We start from the raw sequence: 21,316 nt of genomic DNA on the forward strand, positions 1-21,316 counted from the left end.
ATATTTCATTTATTTCTGTAAGCTGAAGAAAGCAACTATTTTATAGCGACAAAACTAGAAATAGGATTGAAAAAGGCAATATGGCCATAGAAAATTTATTAGCCAGTAAATGTAATTCCCTAAATTGGGAGTTATCCGAGGGGCAGTGGCATTTCTGCTTGTGAGTGGACAGGGCTTAATTTCATAATACAATGCCTGTTGCACTTTTTTTTGCTGTTATTTAATCTTATCTTTCCTTTCCATGGAGTCACTGGAAAATAGTAAAATATAAAGACAAAAAACAAAGTTCTATTTAAAATTACTGTTAGTGATTGAGCTGAGTGGTGCAGTTGATACAACAGAAAGAAGGGATGCCATCCAAAGGGACCTGGACAGGCTGGAAAAGTGGGCCCACATGAACCTCATGAGGTTCAACAAGTCCAAGTGCAAGGTGCTGCACCTGGGTCAGGGCAATCCCAGACATGAGCACAGACTGGGAGAATAAATTGAGAGCAGCCCTGCAGAGAAGGACTTGGGCGTTCTGGTGGACCAAAGGCTCAACATGAGCCAGCAGTGTGTGCTTGCAGCCCAGAAGGCCAACTGCATCCTGGGCTGCATCACCAGAGGGGTGGGCAGCAGGGGAGGGAGGGGATTGTCCCCCTCTGCTCTGCCCTTGTGAGGCAACACATGGAGTTTTGCATCCAGGGCTGGGGCCTCCTGCACAAGAAGGACATGGGGCTGTTAGAGAGGGTCCAGAGGAGGGCCATGAAGATGGTCAGAGGGCAGGAGCACCTCTCCTGTGAATACAGGCTGAGAGAGTTGGGGTTGTTTAGCCTGAAGAAGAGAAAGCCGTGGTGGAGAGACATCATTGATATCAATACTTAAAGAGGTCTTATAAAAAGATGGAGTGACTTTTTTTTTTTTTTTTTTTTTCCCCACAGGCAGATAATGGTAGGACATGGGGTAATGGTTTTAAACTAAAAACTAAAAAAAATAAATAAAATAAAAAGTGAAGATTTAGATTAGATATCTCTTTACTATGAGAGTGGTGAGGCACTGGCACAGGTTGCCCAGAGAAGCTATGGACGCCCCATCCCTGAAGGTGCCCAAGGCCAGGCTGGATGGAGCTTTGGGCAACCTAGTCTGGTGGAAGGTGTCCCTGCCCATGTCAGGAGCATTGGAACTAGATGACCTTTAAGGTCCCTTCCAGCCCAAGCCATTTTGTGATTCTATGAACTGATATTCATACATGAAGCCCCTACATCAAAGTTTTGGGTCAATTTTTAAAGCCTTTTATTTATTGTTCTGTTTGAAGCATACTGTCTGTAGTTTAAAGTTCCATTTAGATGCCTTGAAGTAGTGTGTTTTTTGTGTGTTTGTTTTGGAGAGCAGTGAGATGTATCAATCTAAAATTTTCAGTTTCAAATGCATCTTAGGTACCTAAAGATAGGTATAGATGTTTAGTGATATTTCTGAGAGGCAGGTGTCTGGTTCTTGATCTCTACCCACTTTCACAGAAGTGGGATTTCTCATCTATCTTTAAGAAGTGTACACCAGAGACGAACACTGAGACTCTCCTGCTAGTCTGTGGAGATAAAGGGTGTGACTCATTTCAGTGTAAAATGGATGTAGAAAAATGGGTCAAAGGAATCTCTTTCTAAATGTGCCTGCTGCTTTTTTTCTTCACTTTGCTAGACAAGCAACCCATATGTAGCTATAGACAATGTAAATACCTAGAATAGGTGAGATGAGTTTCACTTTGAGAATGGAATGCATTCCCACAGTGAGACACCTACATTTAGGTGTTAGTGCACACAATATATCTATAGGTCGAAGTGTTTAAGCTCCCATTACAACCAAAAGAGATGCAGTCACTAAAGGTGGAATGAGTTCTATGAGTTCCATGGGTTTCGTGTGCCATAAATTTTCATTGTGTTGTATAAGAATTAAAAACAATGGGAATTAAGTTTTTGATTATGGGACACCAGGAATGATTCATCTGTTACCAAGAATCAGGCTATGAAAAATCAGCAGGAACAGTGCAGACATCTGTGCTAAACATGCCTGAAAATGAATACTCACATGATGGGGACTTTTACTTAGATGTTGATGTACATATTTTTGCTTACAACTTTATGGATAACTGCATCCTCTTGACTTCAATTTCATGTACACCTCACCTTCTTATTTGGAGACTGAGGAAAAACCCTTTGCTTGTTTTATTGTTGATGCTTGATCTGTGCCCTGCATCCATGTCTCATCTTGCTCCAGAAGCTGTTAGCGCCTCTCTTAAGATGAGTCTTCATTCTTAAGAGATCTTGAATGTTCTCCATGTGGTGTGCAAATAGAAGGAGCTCAAAAATTTATCAGGGTCAGGATGTGGAGGCTTGTCCTCTGCAGCAAATTCAGCTACTTAGAAGTAATGTCAATGACTTTCAGAATGACATGGTAATTCAAACCAGTAAGCAAACGACCTGGCAAGTCACAGTGTGCCAGAGGAATAGTATTGTCATTCAGTTTGGCATAAAACTAAAAAACTTAGCTGCTTCTCCGTGTTTGCTAGATTCCTGCTCTGAATAAGAATTGCTTAATCCATACTGCTGTCCCATTTTCTGCTTGGGCAATGAAATTTCCTCTGCCCACAGATAACCTCTCTTGCTCTGACTACGTGTTCTTTTCTTACTAAATTCCTGGCCTGGAGTACAAGGAGCTGGTTTGTTTTGTTTTTCAGCACAGTAGCTTGGTTTGTGATTCTGCAACCACAATGCTGTACAAGATATTTGCGGTGATATATATTTTCATCAAGATATGCTTGTTCCGGGAACTGCATTCCATTAGTGAAATAGGATCAGATAAATAGAAAGGATACTTTTGCTGGCTGCAGTTTGGTCTCAGTGAGTACATGGTGCTGGGTGATTCACTTCATTTTGCTGTGATTATCCCACACAATGAAAAGGTCTAGCAGGAAACCTTTTGATTTCATTATTTCTTTTTCCAAGTAAATTTATACTTTTTTTTTCTTTTTTTTTTTCCCAACCTTTCAACCTCAGCCATTCTGTGATTCTGTGAAAGAGTCATATTCAACTTTCTGTCCTTAGACAGAAACTGTATACAGAACAGAAACTGACAAACTGTAGGGACCTGGTGTGTGCTGAAGAACAGCTCTGATCTCAGCCAGCCACTAGTGTAGTGAACCCCCTTTAAAAAGCAGCATGACCTCAGAAGCCCCATTTGAAAGGGGAAAGTTTCTTCACTGCCCACGCCTCAGCGGGAGATTCTTGCCTGGGTGTAGAGCTGTTAGCAACACAGTTCTGTCTGATTTTGGCAAGAAGCATCTCCTGCTGCCATCTGCTAAGACCCTTGCAAGCTGAGGACTATGTCTGAATGGCAGTCCCTATAATTTCAGTGTATAGGGCCTTGATTGTTTGAAACCAGCTCATTTGGACACTGGTGCCAATGTAAATTGTGGCAGTATGTAGTTCATTACAGGCTGAAAAAACACTGCAGAAAAAGAGCGCGTTTTCCTGCTCTGCATGCCATGCTGCTATCACCAGACTGCTATCTGCATCAGAAACGTGCAGTTTATTGCTGGTTTACGTATATCTGCAGCATGCCATGGGCACCGAGTCTGCTCACACTTAATCAATTGTTGGGGAATTTTTATTGTACCCCTTGAGGCGAGTTAAACACACGTTCGTGCTTAAATATAAAAAGATGAAATGAACAATGCATTGGACAGAGTCCCACCACCATAAGCAGATCTACAGGGAGGCTGCCAAGATACGTTGCTGCCCAATTCTTCCACTTGCACCTGCACCAGTTCTGTAAGCATCAGTATCAGGCCCCTCAGCCCAGTTTTTGGTTCATGCTCCAGCACCAGTTCTGCTCAACAAAGGTGGCTCCTGAGCCCGTGCATTCCAGGATTGCTGCATGACAGTGATGAAGCCTTTCTTACCTCATCATCAGGGAAAATTTACTGCTTACACGAAGTCTTTCCGTCCCTGGCCTTCCTGCTCCCAGCCAGTTTAACCCATTTTCCAGTTTAACCTTCTTCCCTCCATGACAGGTCATTCCTTGGTCACAAATGAGTATTGCTGAGCAGCTGCAATTTTAATTTCCCCTTTGTATTGCTAGGAAAGCAGAACTTCAAGTGACACCAGGGGGGCATGGCAGGATGGAGGTACTGGCAGATCAATTGCTGCCCTTCTAGAAATCTTCCTGTCTGTGTTGCCCCCTGTGACTTCCTTGTCTAAAAGTAATTGGGCACAGGAAAGGAGGATTTCAGGGAAATTAACAGCCTAGAGTTGGTTAGCTTTATCTTGTTATCTCCTTCCTCTTCAGGCACTGTTCACTGTGCACCCACTCAAGTAAGTGTGTTAAGGAAAACAACTTACAAACACAACACTTAGATGCTTTGGAGAATTAACTGATTCACACCATGTGATGGGTTACCAGTGCCCCTAGCTCTTCAAAGGGAAATCCAACTCCTTCTCCAATCGAAACACAAGAGCTCAGCATCCATCTTACAAACCCTTATGGATTTGAGAAGGGTCATTAGCTCCATGAGATGACTGAGCAATGTGCTTACAGTGCGAGAGAAGATTTGTCAGGCAAAGCTTGAGGGACAGCTGCACTGAGAGACTGGAATAAGATCCAAGGTCTCCAGGAAAAATTACAGCCTAGCTGCAGAGAGCCATCCTTCTGGTGAAGTTTACCAAGATGCTGGCCTCAATTTGAGAAATAAATGGTTTTCTGTTGTTTTGATAGACTCTGCTAGCCTAGTCGGCAGCTTATTCAGCAGCTGTATTTCAGGCCCTGTTTTGTTAGTCCCATGTATAGCAGTGGCTCACTTGGCCCTTTTCTTCTTTGTCAGAGATCAAGTAGTGCCGTGACAAATAAATCAACCTTTTCCTCTGTTTGTAAACCACTTAATTTAGCTCTTGCTCTACAGCAAAACCTGGTGCAGTTATTTATATCAACATGGCCCCAAGCACTTAAAACAAGTCAACATTCTGATTATGGCTCTGCATATTTTATTGCATATATTTATATCATGATGCTCTCAACCAGCACCTGTTCCTCCTCTACCATATTCCAGTTTGATAGTTACTGCCTGTCCAAAGAACTATTGTGATGGAAACTAGCCTACAGATTTTTATTTCTACAGTGCTGAATGTCCTTTGGAATACATGTTTCAAAGTTCTCATGAAATCTGTTGAATATTTTAAAACTGTGGATGGCTATAAAAAAAGACAATTTTATTTATTTATTTTTTTTTTTTGGTGAGCCTGAAAGTAAAATATTGTGCTGTACTAATGCCTGTACTGAAAGTATTCCCCCTTACAGCTGTACCAGGACCATACTTCTGATGCTCCTCCCATGGTCCCTCTCTGTTCAATTCTCTCTCCACCATATTTATCTTCTCCCACCACTCTCCCAGCCTGTGAGCATTTTTGGTGGCAACAATCTGATCTGTAACTGCTTGCCAACCTTTCAATGCTCTTGCTTTGCTCAGTGTGTGAGACCATGGCACTGCCTGCTGTGCTGTTGTCTTTTGGTCCAGCAATGCAAATATGCAATTCAAAGCTCCTTATAAGCATCAATAATTCCTGATTCCATGGGAAACCTCAAGACAGGTGTCAATGTTTACCTTGTTAGTAATTTCAGAGAAGTTAATTAAATAAAAGAAGGTTGTGTTAAGAGCCTTTATTTGATCAGACCTTAGATCAAGCAATCAAGACATAAAAACAGGCTTTATGAGAACCTGACTTTTCAAATACCTATAGATTCACCAGCATAGAGACCCCTCTTATTTCCTGGGATCCTTTATCTTCCTCTTTTTAAATACATGCTATTAGTGTATCTATGCAGACTCATACCTTTTGCTTTTCTCACCCAGCCTGTTTTTGTGCTTGGGATTGCCCTGACCCGGGTGCAGGACCTTGCACTTGGTCTTGTTGAACCTCATGAGGTTCACACCTCTCAAGCCTGTCAAAGTCCTTCTGGATGGCATCCCTTCCCTGCAGCATGTCAAGCACAGCCTGGTGTCATCGTCAAACTTGCTGAGAGTGCACTCAATCCCACTGTCCATGTCACTGATAAAGCTGTTAAATAGTGCTGGTCCCAGTACTGACCCCTGCGGAACACCATTCATTACTGATCTCCACCTGGACATTGAGATGTTGACCACAAGATTTTGAGTGCGACCATCCAGCCAATTCTTTACCCAACGAGTGGTCCATCCATTAAATCCATGTCTCTTTAATTTAGAGATGAGGATATCATGGGAGACATTGTCAAATGCTTTGCACAGGTCCAGGCAGATGATGTCAGTTTCTCTTCCCCTATCTAATCATGCTGTAACTCCATCATAGAAGGCCACCAGATTTGTCAGGCTTATCTGCCCTCAGTGAAGCCATGTTGGTTGTCACTAACCATGTCCTTATTTTCAATGTGCCTTTGCAGAGTTCCCAGGATGACCTTGCTAGGCACAGAGGTGAGACTGACTGGCCTGTAGTTCCCTGGGTCTTCCTTTTCTCTCATTTTAAAAATAAGAGCCTTTGCCTCCTGGGGCCCAAGCTATGTGGACAGAGCTGTTGCTGGTGAAGACCGAGGCAAAAAAAGTCATTGAATACCTCAGCCTCCATGTTGGTGAGAATGAGTTCTAAATATCTTAACCCCTCTCCGTGGCACCAGTCCTGTAACCATTTGTTGACTTTCCAGCTTTGACTGGTCCTTTTTATCCCCTTCCCTTTGACCAGGAGAATTGATGAAAAAAGTACCTGCACTCCTGAGTCCTTTACTGAAGCTCTCAGGTCTCTGTATAATCCTTCTTGAACCCCCTTACACTGCTCCTGGCTGCATCATTAGTCCCCACATGAAACAGCAGCAGTGGATAATAGTCCTTAGGCTGCACAAGGCCTGGCAGTTTCTTGGTGACATCCCTTACAGGAGTCCCTGGTAAGCACCATATTTCTCTCAAGAGCGGATTGAGTTGGAAGATGGGTGCCTCTGTACCTCTCAGAAGAGAGCCTTCTACTGCTATCACTCATTCCCTTTTCTTGGTGGGACTAGTTGTTATGCAGGGAGCAGATCAGGCTGTCTTACTCAGCTCCACCCTTTCTGCAATGAGTCTTTCTTTTTCAGTTTGCAGAGGAGTTACTTGCTCTTATATCTTACTTAGATGTCCTTAGAACATATGAAGGGGACAATAACTTTCCAAGTGAAACTCTAGAGTGAATTTGATAAGGTAAAATGCAATATAAGCATTTAAAATCTGACAAGGACAACTGAGTTTACAGCTCATTTAGACAGTAGCATGAATTTTTTTCATGACCAGAAATGGAAATGCAGTCAGAACAGTGCCAAGGAACACATAATTCATTAGCCTTTCCATACAAGACTGTCAGTAGCATTGTGGTGACATTCAAGAAGCTCTGTTACGCACTTGGATTCTTTGGAAATAGCTCTATTGACATAACAGTTTGTCCTCAAGATAGTTCCTTGACTCATGCATCAGGCAGCCACATGGCTCAATAGCTCAACAAGAGGATGCTTCTCATCCAGCTCCTTACATCACCTTTCCTGCCCTATAGCACATGATTATGGATTTTTTTCCAAGGAGAATCTCAGTCAGCGTGTTTGTCCTCTCAGATGTGGCCTCTTTAGAAGACAGATCTGTCCTGTAGGTGTTGCTAAGATTTGAATGAGGTCAAACATCCTGATATACTCCCAAGGACTTGGTATATAGACCTATGCCCATACAATTTGGAGAACAGTCACGTATGAACTTGAGTAGAACTTAAAAATAAATAAATCTTTTTGGCTGTTTTACAAGTACAGGAGAATAATATATGGTCTGTGTCTGAAAGAGCTCTAATTTCCTGTTTAAACCAATAAAAGAACTCAGACCGAGAAGAACATAGCTTCTTTTATTAAATAGAGGACCATACTCAAGCATGAGAATGATGGATAAGTGCCTAAGTGTCCTAATCAGGCTTCAAATACTTCAATTACTGTTTTTTCTTGTATTTTATGGTTCTAAAAGGCACAAAAGGAATTCTGGGGTGGAAAGAATATGAAAAAGAAAAAAGATTCAGGTGAACAGTGGGAACTGCTGAAGATTGATGATGATGATGTTCTTAGGAGTTTGGATTTGGGGCTCTGAGTTGTGCATAAAGCTTTAAAACCTCTTTTTCTTTTGGAAGTTGCAAAGAAGAGACACAAGGTGGGGAAGGAAGAGGCAGGAGAGGTATGATGAGGAGAGGATTATGCAGCAGTGGGAAGCTAGTCCAGGGGAAAGTTTTTATTATCTCCTTTTTCCTTCTGTTTTGCCCTCCCTGCTCTGTTGCCTGAATTTTCCCTGCTGTTTCATTTTATGCACAATACCAACAGCAGGTTATTATTATTAACTGTGCAAGCAGATAGTGATTTGTGCTGAGCTGAACTCAGATCTGGTGTCCTGACAGGCACGTGCTTACAGAGGACAAATCGAGGTTGATCTTCATTCTTTTTGTCGAGTGATCTGACCTAAATTTGCACAGCTGTGTTCACATTTAATCCTGTCTAATAGCTCAAAGGCTTTATATCTCATAAGAGCAGCCTACTGGCACCTGACATTTATTCTGGCCCTGGTTCAGTTCTGCCATACAAATCCTCTGGCACAACCTGGTATTTTTGTTTTTCCCTAGTAGATTTGTTCCTCCATCTAAACACCCTTGAAATGAACAATCTATGAAGGGTGTAATCTAGACCATTGCTTTTCAGCTTTCGTGGATTTGCTGACCTGCACAAATTCTCCTGCGTGGATTGAAATTCTTCAGTGTGGATTGGTCACACAGAAAAAACACGAGAGAAATTGAAGTGAGTTGTTGGCTTGTTTTCCTAAATGACTCCCCTTGGATCCTTGGGCTGCACACTTTTTATACCCATGACTATGTGACCCATGTATTTGAAGATATTGATATTGAAGGTTCTTGACTATGAGATGCACCTGTTTTTTCCTCATAATACTCTAATTATGTTGCTGAGGGTTGAACAAGTATTTACCCTGCTCTTCTATGTGAGCCAATGAACTAGGTACCACTGCTACTTTGTGAATTCCAGCTGGCAAAAGACATAGCATAGCTTGTAAGTGAAAAAACAGCAACTAAACAAACATAAATAAAACGGCTCCTTTCTTATTTGCTCCCCTTTGAATACTCTTTGGGTTATGAGTCATTTTTTAAGGATCATTTATTATCTGTCTTCTGCATCTCTAACTCATAACATTTTGGTGGTAGAAATCAACGAACCTTGGCAAAAGTGATTCATGATGTTGCACTGTTTATGAACATATGTCTAATGCATCTGACAAAATTGTGGATATTGATTTTCCCAAGAATATTAAACCGCACACTTGGTATATGTTTTTTTGTTTTTTTTTTTAAATATTGGAATATTATTTTCAGGGCTTGCATCCAAACTAAGTTAGCTCTCTGCAGCATAAAAACAAATTAGTCTTTAACATTTTGAACCAGACTAAATGCTTATGTGGTGAAAAAAAAATAATATATGTTTAATGGCTATATTTGGTTAACATCATGTACCTTGCATTTGTTTTTACCCGTAACACAAATCTCTGCTTTTGCTGACATATTGAAGAAAACAATTCAAAGGACTGCAATAGACTGGAAAACTAAAAACCTTGGCAGAATAGCTGCAAGGGATTATTGCTAGTTTATGCTGTGATACTATCTCATTCTGTAAGCCATTCTAGTTAATGTGAGATCATTGTAAAAACTGGAGATCTTACAAAGTAATTCCTGATAGTTCCATGTCTAAACAGAACATTAGAAGGTTTCTCATGGATAAGAATAACACGTTTTCTGTGGGAGACTTGACATCAGAGTCCTAAATGATAATACATACCAAAATAAACAGAAAAAAAAATCACAAACAGGCAGTGACCCAAAAGTTTTGTTTTTTTGCAAGTGTGTTCGAGAACAAATTAATGAACATTATGGTTGGGTTCTAAATTCGGTATGTGCATCATCTATGCAGATTTTATTGCATATATTCTTCACTTTCAACTTAATAACATATTGTTGAGTGAGGCCATATATTGAGTAAGACACCGTCTGCATCTCATTCAGTGTGGATGTTTTATCAATCTGTTGCAGTGTTTGCGCATGAATGTGGGAGACCAGGCAGCACTTTTTTGTTACCGTTAAAGCTGTGGCAAAAGGCATCTCTTGAGGGCTCACATGTTTCATTGGCTTCCCTTTACCTAGGGTAAATGCTCTACCTTGTTGACTGTGCTATAGTAAAATGAAGTTTACTAATTCAAGATGTCAGAGGGGGCATAAACTCATGCTTGAATCACTTTTCTGATGTAAAACCATAACCATCAATGGTTGTCCCCGGGTTGACAGTAATGTGCCAGGAACGAAGTTTTATAAGAAGTTGAGTAAAAACTTCACATTCCAGTAATTATTTAGCCTTAGTAGTGTTGGGGAAACAAAACAAATTGTTTAATGAAAATAAGAAGCATCCTGAATGAAAAAGAAGGCCACCTTTATCCTAACTAGTCTAAAAAATACAATGCTCATCAGGTCCTAGTTCCTATTATGTCAGTGATTTGGACCAAGTATGGTGGTTTCATACTTACGGCTAGATAAACACCACCATGCTGCTCTCTTACTCCCCCTCCTCAAAACGTACAGGGTTAAAATATGAAGTATTGTAATTACTTATTTAACAGCTTTGCTAAACAAGCCTTGTCATTTCCTGTTATATTTTCATATTGTATTTAGATTGGTTCTTTTTAAAAGTCTAAAGGAGATGTCTTGCTATCACACACAATCTTGGAAGAGAATTGCCAGCTCTGTTTATTTTAACAAAATGAGGTGTTACCTTTTGAAATCATTGTTTTGCTGAAGGTCATCTCTGCCATTTCACAGATGTTCTGGCAGAAAAAAGCGATGGGTACTGTGAACTGGAGAACAGTTGCTGACAATGCTATAGTGAAAGATCTTACTGACACTTGTGACTGCTTTGACTCAAGCGATTCATGTATGCTCAGAAGAGGCTACTGAGATGCAATTGTTGCATTAAGAGCTGTGATCCTTTTCAGCTACATGAAGGTGAACAATGGAGCAATTTAATTAAACAAAAATGAAAAAAAGAGACTTGGTCTAATGTTAACTTCTGCTACTGTTTTAGAACTTACTTGTAATGAGATTTTGTTTATAATCTTCCTTTTCCTGAGTTACCTTGTCCCTTACTTAGATTTTTACAGAAGGCATTTGTGGAGAGGAGAATAATGTTAACTTACAGTGGGTTTATGGCTATATTCTAAACATTTGATCAAGGAACTCTTCAAATGAAAAAAAAAAAAAAGTGAAAGAGAGAGAGACAGACAGAATGCAGAGTTAGCAACAAATACCAGTTTCTGAAAAAAATCACAATAAAGTAAAAGACGCTTTAAAGGCAGTAAGGAAGACAGTTCTATTCTTCCATCCTGGAGATAGTATGTTCTGTGTTTTCTGAGAGGCAGCTTTATTCTCCTAAACATATGTTTCTAGGTTTATGAGTCATTGCCCTTTATCACATGGTGTTTTGTTCTTTTGTCCTTAGTGTGTGTGTTTGTGTGTGTGTGTGTTTTTTTCCCTCTGGCTTCTGTGACAGAGATGCACAAGAATTGTGAAAGCAGTAAATAAATGTCTGGTTTATTTTTCATTCAGAGGTAATTGCACAAATGCTAGAAAGTTCATAGACTGTCAGAGTATGCAGTGTCCTGTCCTTATTTCCACCCAGCCCTGTCCCTGTCTCACCTTTATCTCCTCCCTTTGGTTGGGTTGATGCTGACTGCTGCCTCAGCAGGTAAATTTTCAGACTCCTTTTTAGCTTCAAGATGTGTAATAATTGAGTGTGTGTGGTACATAACCAATACTTACCTGCTGTCAGAGGGCTCGGTCAGTTGGCTATCTCTAAAACGTCATTAGCACAACCACTATGAGTCAAAAAGATTGCTGAGAGCAATGGAGGATAAAGATAAATAAAGCCATTGTAGTTTAACCAGTATCATATGCTGAAAAATCTCCAATTCAGAAGTTATCTTTAGAAAAAACAATGAAATTCAGAGTTAAAAATCAAGTCTTCCTTTAAAAGAACACTCCAGTATTTAAATATATAGATTTTTATAGGGCTTTATTTGTATAAAGGATTCTGATTTTCAGTTAGTGTCTCCTTGCTACAAGTAAAATGACAAATGAAATTGATTGTCTTTTGCTAGGACACCAACTCTTGTTGGAAGGACAGACTTTCAAAGCAGTGACCTGACTGATAAAATCAGTGCCTGTAGGACAGCGCAGTACAATCAGTGATGATGGCAGTGCCTTACAAAGCAATTCATTGCTCTGGAAGTGACAAGACTGGTCATGGGCACTGCTTTTACACAAGCATATGGCCAAAACACTTCCCCTGTATTTTTTTTTCTAGCTTTCTATAGAGATTTACTTGTGTCTTAAGTCTCTTGGAAAATACAAAGGGTTTAACTTAAAAAAATTTTTTAAAAAATTAAAAATTTTAGAAGAACCAATGTACTAAAGACTTACCAAGGATAACCTCTGCATTTTTCTTTAAACTGCTTATTATCAAATTGATGATACTTTGATTCTGGCAACAGTCCCTATTGTGTTTTCAATGCTTTCACTTCAGTATTATTTTTACCATCTAATTCTCTATTTATATCCTGAGGTTATTCCCCATGGAGATAAGTGAGTAAGGGGTAGTCAGAGGTCCTTCACATGCCCTGGATTTTGAAGGGTTGTGATTAGCTTCTTTTAAAGAGCTACGTTGTGTGGCAGTGAAAACTCGGTGCATCATTTGAAGCACTTGTGTTTTCTCCATCTGGGATTTCTGCAGCTGTTTTGTCTTGTTTTGTAGCTTTTTCATTGAAGCATATTGCCAACGGCTCTGAGTAATTTTTCTTTGAACCTTGCTAAGTGTCGTGATGAGCAGGTGTGTCAGAGACCACTTCTAGTGATTGTCAGATGTGTCCTGAGGTGCCAGGCCTGGCTGGTAGGGGCTCAGTCCCTCTAGCCTTCAGATGTAGACTGGTATGCTCTGAGCCACTCTTTTTTTGGTGGCGTGGATGGATGTCTAACATGGTGTGGCAGCTATTTCCCCTTTCATTCTGGTGATCTGTAAAGGAAATTAAGCTACAGAAACTTTTTTTTTTCTCTTTTTGTCCCGAGATATTTTTTCCACATTTGCTATGAAAAAGTACAAAGCATGAAAAATAAAAAGTATATGTAGTGAAGACCTGCATGTGTATTTCCATGTATTTAATCTTTAATTTTTCATTCATCCCAGCTAACCTTAGCCTCATCCCATTCTTTCTGTCTTTGAAAATATTGGTCCTGATCTGAACTGTCTGGCCACCCATTCACAAGTCTCTTTAAACTGGTGTCTTCAAAAGCACAGTTTCCTTTGATCCTGAGCTTTTGGTCTAGGGAAATATGTCTGAGCACAATATGCAGATTTATCCAGAGGTAATTCTTCCAATTAGCACTCTCCTCAAGGCTGAATACCTTGTCAGAGTATCACTTGGTGTTGTGTGATTTTCTCATCCCCCACACAGTCTGCCTTCCTTTGATGCTATATGCTCAGACAAGACTATCACACACATTACCAGGCGAATATGTGATATACGTGCCCTATAAACAGTATACAATTCCTTCAGGCTGTGCAGAAAGGCAAAGCCAGAAAGGATTAGTCTCACACCTGTTTAAACGGAAAAAATAAATAGGCAGGCTGAGAATTACATGCATTTGGTACAATAATACCATTTTACCTTCACTTTTTAGAAGAGTTTAGAAGAGTTTACCTTCACTACTCCAAAATTATATCCTGGCACTAAGCTGTAGAGTTTCTTACCTTGGAGGTATATCAGATGGATAGCTTAGCAGCTATAGACATATATTACAAATACTGCATAAATCCTGTGTCCCATTCTTGTCATTCGACAGTCAACATCTGTAATGCTTGGTTTTCAGGAGGGTGGATGAAAAAACAACAACATTTTAACTCTGGAATAGCTATTTTTGAAACTGGTAGTGTTTGAAAGGACAACCAGAAATAAAACATAGTTTAAAATAATCAGTGTAATAAGCCAGTCAGTTGGAAAATTACTAGTCAGTATTCAGCACAGAGACTTATCAGAAAGCTACAGCTTAATGCTTATCTCAGACCTTCATGCATCAAACTTTTCATTCCTGTTTCATTGTAGACAATGGTCAAATCTTTGAAATTACAGGTTAGCATGTATGGAGAAATTCTCCCATTTGCAATCTGAGCTCAATGTCCCCTTAGAGACCCAAGTGTCTCTGACAGAGGAATTATTAATAGTCATAACATGGGTCATCCTCAGAGCTTGCACTTGGCTGCTGTGAAAAAGCAACCAAATGATGCTTCTGAACTGTGCTAATTAAGCAAATCTGATGGCTGTCTTGTCAATGATGCCATAGACAATTTCCAGACAGCTTACAGCTCACAGCTTGCCAAAAGAAGACTTTCAGGGAGAAAAGCAGGAAAGGGTAAATTGAAATTGAAAAAAAAAAAAAAGCTCTAAAAACCCTTTGCTTGGCTCTGCTGCAATTAGGGAATGTCAAGGGTTTACACTAGTATATTAAATAGTGATGGTTTGGAAACTTACTTTGGCAAAACTTCCTTGGGTAAGGTATGTCTTCCTATGTCTTCCTGAGCTCCCTTGCAACCTGAATTATTCCGTGATTCAATGAACTGTGTGTATATATATATATATAAAATCTGTAAATGGTTGTAATGCTTCAAAATCTTTATCTGGGTGTTGTGGCCTATTAAATACTTTGATTGTCAGCATTTTCTTAGAAGAATCTTTTCCATTCATTATTCTTTAAATTATTCATATTCCCTCAGAAGCTTCCCTTCCAGGCCTTCAGTTATGTCACAGAAAGGGTCAAAAGCATGAGAATTCTGAATTCTACTCTCATCTGTCTCAGGGTTTTGTCTTTTTGGCCTGTGGTTTTACAGAAATGAGCTGTGCTGCCCCTGGATCTCTGCCATTTGGTAAAATGGGATGAAAAAATCAATTTCCCATACAAGAGTAGTAAGACAGTTAATTAAAATTTGCTTTGAGATTCTTGCACATAATATGTTATTTACTTTTTGCCTCTTCTTGTGCTTTCCATAATATTATCATTCTGTCCTCAGGCTTAATTAGACATTTTACCTCTCTTAATTACTGCTTTGATCTCGCTTTTAGCAAGTCTTCCTGAAGATGGAGCTCAATGAAGTCATTGGAAACATTCCAATCAATTTCAGTGAGCTTTGCATGAACCCCAAGTGCCAAACAAAATGTAGTAATATGGTTGAGGATTAGTTAAGCAAAATACTTCAAATGTTTATAATGCCTGTTTGTATGTGTTGTTTAGGTGATGACCTGAAAAAATCATGTCTGAGGTCCAGGGAACGGTCGAGTTTTCTGTGGAACTACACAAATTCCATAATGTGGACCTTTTCCAGAGAGGGTGAGTTGATGTTTCCATTAATTTGCAGCTGATTACAGAAGAGTTGTTTACAGAAAATAGTTCAAATCCACAACAGATTGTTTTCTGCCAAATGTAGTTTTATTTCATGCAATCTCCATGACAGGGAAGGATGTCATTAGGTTTTCATTGCTGTCAAGGAAGGTCAATGTACATTACTTTCACAATAAAGTCAGAGTGACTGACTTGTTCTGGTAATACAATAGTGTAATGCTCCAAATTATTTTAAGCTCTGTTCAGACATAAGCACAATAGATGCTTTAAATGTTTCTGGACTGGTGTTGAGTCTCTGTGCCAAATGATAGCTGCATTGGACTGTAGTGAAAACATGTTCATTTTAGGGTAATAAATCCAATGACTATTCTTTTAATTCTTTTATTGAAATTTAACTGAATTCCATGATTTCAGAGAGGAACATGAATATTCAAATTTGCCTAAAGTTCCAGTTCTAATGGACACATTGTATTTTCACATCTCTTTAAGTTAGAACATGTACAACTTCTGGTTTACTCAAAATTTTGCCCCTATTCTTTTGCACCACTGTTCCTGATAGCTTTTATAATAGCCCAGTGGCTCTTAAATGGAGAAGCCTAACCAAACTTGTTATTGTTCTGCTTGCATGTTGGACCCCACAGCTGTTTTTCTGTGAGAAAAAGATGTAATACTGAAATACTTTTTGAGGAGACCAGAAGACCCAGATGGGTCAGAAGAATGGACAACAGTGGGTTTTGCTGAATATTATTCTCTTTCATCTAGGAGGACTGATGTATACAGCACACTAGATATTCTCTTTAGTGCCTTAGTTTTGTACAAGCTGATTTGTCCAGCTTCATTTCTACAAACAAAACTACAGAACTGTTTCAGGTATTGTGATGGATTAGTTAAAGCGTTTTCCATCTGGATATAGGCTTTTCATTATTTGTTTTCGCTGTGATGAACTATGTGGTAAAGATGCCATGAACGTTAATAAAGGAAACTCGTCTATATTTTAACAGCTGGCATCTGTCATTCTGTTCAAACATTCTGACTATAACAAGTACTTGTGCTTAACAGGGGAAAAAAAAGAAAAATGAAAAGAAAAAAAAAAAAGAGAAAGAAAAAAAAGCTCTGTGCTTGAGGTGTTTAGTTTATCTGAGTTATAAAAGAAGACTCCTGTTTACTATCACGCTCATTACCTTAGAAGACTAACCTAGCTATATATTTTTAACTTGGCTTCTGGTGCTCAGTGTAATGTATTTGATCATCCTCATGTTTGAAAATCTGCACACATGTGGCTTCAGTAATCTGTTTGGACTTAGATGGTAGGGGGTTCAGATGTTAGCCAGGAATTTTCCTATATCTCATGTTGGATATTAGGGAGAACTTATTTACTGAAAGGATTGTTAGGCATTGGAATGGGTTGCCCAGGGAAGTGGTTGAGTCACCAGCCCTAGAGGTCTTTAGAAGACATTTAGATACAGATGTAGAGATTAGTGATATAGTTTAGTGGTGGACATGTTAGTGTTAGGACAGAGGTTGGACTAGATGATCTTGGAGTTCTCTTCCAACCTAGATGATTCTGTGAATCTATGTCACTGTGTAATGAGCTGCCTGTTTTTGTTTGTATGTTTGTTTGTTTTCATATGGGCCTGCTCTGGCATTCAGTAGTTTCTATAAAATGCTTTATTTGGCTTTGACAGTCAGATCAAATCTCTGGTGTGGGGGAAAACCTAGCACTAACATAGATAATATATTCTAATTAGGGACACTAATGAGTCCCTAATTGCCTTACTCTTTTCCCCACTGGCACTTACCCTGCTTTACTGATTAATTATTCCAACCATAGTACTATAGGTTATACTGCATTAGTATTGCATATAGTACTATGCACTACTATAGGTTACACTGCATTAATTTGTTAATAGTCTTTTTTTTCAAAGTATCCAGCATTGCTTATTTGTTTTCTTTCCATAGTTTTACTGTTCACTTTTGCAATACAATTCTTTACTGCATCTCATATTTGCCAATCAATATCCTCTGACTAGCTTTATCTACTCTGTGGCCCATAGCACTGCAGCATGAGAGTATGAAGAAAAGGAGTAAATAAGTTTGCCAAATTTCATTTTAACTTGGGCACACTTTTTATTTTTTCCCTACTGCCATTGTATATATTCACTGTGGACATCTGGGATATCTTGGATTGACATACAGTCTTTCCAGAAAAGAGGGTGGTAGAAGTAATAATAATGGGAACTTTCTATTTAACTAGTGTTTTTCTTCTCTGAATGCCTTGCAAATTAAGTCAATATCATCCTGTCTCGCTGAAGGCTAGAAAGGTGATTTGTGAGAGGTTGTCCATCAGGATAGCTGTGGAGCTGAAATGAATCTTAATTTCTGTGGAAACACAATATGCTGTGGGTTTTTGTTGGTGGTGGTGGTGTTTTGTTTTTTTTTTTTTTTTCATTGAAGCTTTCAGTACTGTTTCTGACTTGCTGAGGCGATCTGCTTTGGGGCAGACGCGTTCTACCCCAAAGGGTCTATGTAGTCTACCTTGGGTGGTATGTGGTCTACCTTGACTTCAGTAAGGGCTTTGACACCGTTTCCCACAATATTCTCCTCAAGAAACTGACTGCTCGTGGCTTGGACTGGCGTATGCTTCATTGGGTTAAAAACTGGCTGGATAGCTGGGTCCAAAGAGTTGTGGTGAATGGAGTCAAATCCAGCTGGAGGCCGATCACTAGTGGTGTCCCCCAGGGCTCAGTACTGGGGTCAGTCCTCTTTAATATCTTTGTCGATGATCTGGATGAGGGGATCGAGTGCACCCTCAGTAAATTCGTAGATAACACCAAGTTAGGTGCATGTGTTGATCTGCTCGAGGGTAGGAAGGCTCCGCAGGAGGATCTGGATAGGCTGGACTGATGGGCTGAGGTCAACTGTATGAAGTTCAACAAGGCCAAGTGCCGGGCACAACAACCCCAAGCAGCGCTACAGGCTGGTAGATGAATGGTTGGAAAGCTACCAGGCAGAGAAGGACCTGGGAGTATTGGTCGGCTGAATATGAGCCAGCAGTGTGCTCAGGTGGCCAAGAAGGCCAACAGCATCCTGGCTTGTATAAGAAACAGTGTGGCCAGCAAGTCTAGGGAAGTGATTATCCTCCTGTACTCGGCTCTGGTGAGGCCGCACCTTGAGTACTGTGTTCAGTTTTGGATCCCTCGCTACAAGAAGGACATCGAGGTGCTCGAGCGAGTCCAGAGAAGAGCAATGAAGCTGGTGAGGGGTCTGGAGAACAAATCTTACGAGGAGCGGCTGAGGGAGCTGAGATTGTTCAGTCTGGAGAAGAGGAGGCTCGGTGGCAACCTTATCACTCTCTATAGGTACATTAAAGGAGGCTGTAGAGAGGTGGAGGTTGGTCTGTTCTCCCACGTGCCTGGCAACAGGGTGAGGGGGAATGGGCTAAAGTTGGTTGTTAGGAGAAACTTCTTTACTGAAGGGGTTGTTAGGCATTGGAATGGTCTGCCCAGGGAAGTGGTCAAGTCACCATCCCTGGAGGTCTTTAAAAGATGTTTAGATGTTGAGCTTAGTAATGGTTTAGTGGAGTACTTGTTAGTGTTAGGTCAGAGGTTGGACTAGGTGATCTTGGAGGTCTCTTACAACCTAGATGATTCTGTGATTCTGTGTCCTTCTGGACAAAATGTCCAGCATACAGCTAGATAAATGCATAATACAATGAGTGAACAATTGTCTGATGTGTTGAACTCAAAGGGTTATAGCAAACAGGGTTACATCAGGCTGCTGGCTGGGTTCCCCAGGGCTCCATTTTAGGGCCAGTTCTCTTAAATGTTTTCTTAAAATACTTGGGTGTAGGACTAAAAGGTGTACTGAGGAAGTTTGCAGATGGTAATAAATTAGCAGGTGCTGTTAACTCTGTTGAGGGTAGAGTGGCCTTGCAGAGAGATCTTGACAAAATAGAGGGCTGGGTGTGGTGGTTTTACCGTGCTGGGCAGCTAAACCCCACAACCGCTCTCTCACTCCCCCTCCTTTAGATGAGGAGGGGGAGAAGTAAAGCAAAGAACAACTCATGGGTTGAGATAAGGATAATTTAATTAAAGGGAAATAATTATAATAATTAAATAAAGACTACCATGAACTAAACAATTTAACTAAGGGGAAATAAAAAGGGAAAGGGGAAAAGGGAGGGGAAAAGGGAAAAAATAAAAAAAAAGGAGGAAAACAAACAAACAAAATAAATGAAAGCTATATGGAAGTGCAGAGGAAAGAAATTACTCTCTACTTCCCACAAATGAGCGATGATTGACCACGTCCTTGAAGCAAGGCCTCAACGCACGCAGCCAGTGTTCGAGAGGAGAACTGACGTCTTTTCAACGAGAGCCCACCCCTCCCCTCTTCTTCCTGTTTCCACCTTTTCTTGCTGAGTGTGACACCACATGGTATGGAATATCCCTTTGATTGGTTTAGGGCAGCTGCCCTAGTGATGTTTCTCTCCTCACTTTTTGCCCACCCCCTAGGAGGGTTAGAGAAAGGCCTAATACTGTGCCACTGCTGCTCAGCAGCAGACACAACACTGGTGTGATAACACTGCTGTTCCAGCTACAAGTACGGAGTACGGCACTGTATGGGCTGCTGCCGGGAAAGTTAACATTCCAGCCAGACCCAGTACACTGGGTGATCACCAATTGCGTGAAATTTAATAAGCAAGTGCCAGATCCTGCTCCTGGGACAGGGCAATCCAAGATACAGACTAGGGGACAAGAGGCTGGATAACAGCCCTGCAGAATGGGATCTGAAAGTTCTGGTTAATGGAAAGCTGAATATGAGACAAAAGTATGTTCTGGCAGCCTGGAGGGCCAACCATATCCTCGAGTGCATCAGGTATGGCATTGCTAGTGAGTCAAGGGAGGAGATTGGCCTGCTCTGCTCTGCACTGGTTTGTCCTCACCTCGAGTACTGCATGCAGCTTGGGGCACCACAATACAAGACAGAGGTAAAACTACTAGAGATAGTTCAAAGAAGGGTAAGCAAGATGATGAAAGATCTAGAATGGAAGACATTCCAGAGTGGCTGAAGTCAGTGGGTTTGAACATTTGGCCTAGAGAAGAGCAGACCAAGGGGAGGCCTCATGGCGGCCTGCAGCTCCCTCATGAGGGGAGCAGAGGGGCAGGCGCTGAGCTCTGCTCTCTGGGGGCAGCGACAGGACCCGAGGGAACGGCATGGAGCTGGGACAGGGGAGGGTCAGGCTGGGGGTTAGGGAAAGGTTCTGCACCCAGAGGTGGTCGGGCACTGGGACAGGCTCCCCAGGGCAGTGATCACAGCACTGAGCCTGCCAGAGTTCAAGAAGTGTTTGGACAACACTCCAGACACATTGTCTGATTTTTGGGTGGTGCTGTATGGAGCCAGGAGTTGGACTTAATGATCCTTGTGGGTCTTTCCAACTTGGTTTATTTTATGATTCTGTGATTCTTTGTCCTTTACAGAGAGTATGTCTGGGCCAACAGTAAGCCCTTTGGAGAAGAGCACTACATGCAAATGATAGCATGAATAAATCATCAAGATTTAGTTAAAGATTCCAGGGAAAATCAGCCCTTCAGGAGCTGTTAGGTGATGGTTAATAATCAAACTTGATTAAGGACATGGTCTGCTGGCCTTAAGCCACAGAGTCAAAGTGCTTTAAAATGTTAGGCTTCCTGTAATGGTTCTGGTTCTATTTTTGATTGCTCTGGAATTTATTTTGCATTGTGTAAGCGCACAGAGCCAGTTGCCATCTCTTCCTT

General features: G+C 40.7%; 1 protein-coding gene across 5 annotated transcripts in view; it reads left to right on the forward strand.

Annotated features, from left to right (window-relative positions):
* The window catches only part of FAM135B (family with sequence similarity 135 member B), a 261,734-nt gene that overhangs the window by 104,281 nt on the left and 136,137 nt on the right, over nucleotides 1-21,316 (forward strand). For 4 of the 5 annotated variants that reach the window (XM_072034282.1, XM_072034281.1, XM_072034285.1 and 1 more), the window contains exon 2: nucleotides 15,435-15,530. In XM_072034282.1, the coding sequence (XP_071890383.1) occupies nucleotides 15,454-15,530 (77 nt within the window). In that variant the 5' untranslated portion in view covers nucleotides 15,435-15,453. Of the gene's footprint in view, nucleotides 1-8,745; nucleotides 8,842-15,434; nucleotides 15,531-21,316 lie in introns of all 5 variants that reach the window. The other variant, XM_072034284.1, reaches the window with a different exon arrangement.

Source organism: Anas platyrhynchos, chromosome 2, assembly GCF_047663525.1.
Source record: "Anas platyrhynchos isolate ZD024472 breed Pekin duck chromosome 2, IASCAAS_PekinDuck_T2T, whole genome shotgun sequence".
Taxonomy (NCBI): Eukaryota; Metazoa; Chordata; class Aves; order Anseriformes; family Anatidae; genus Anas; species Anas platyrhynchos.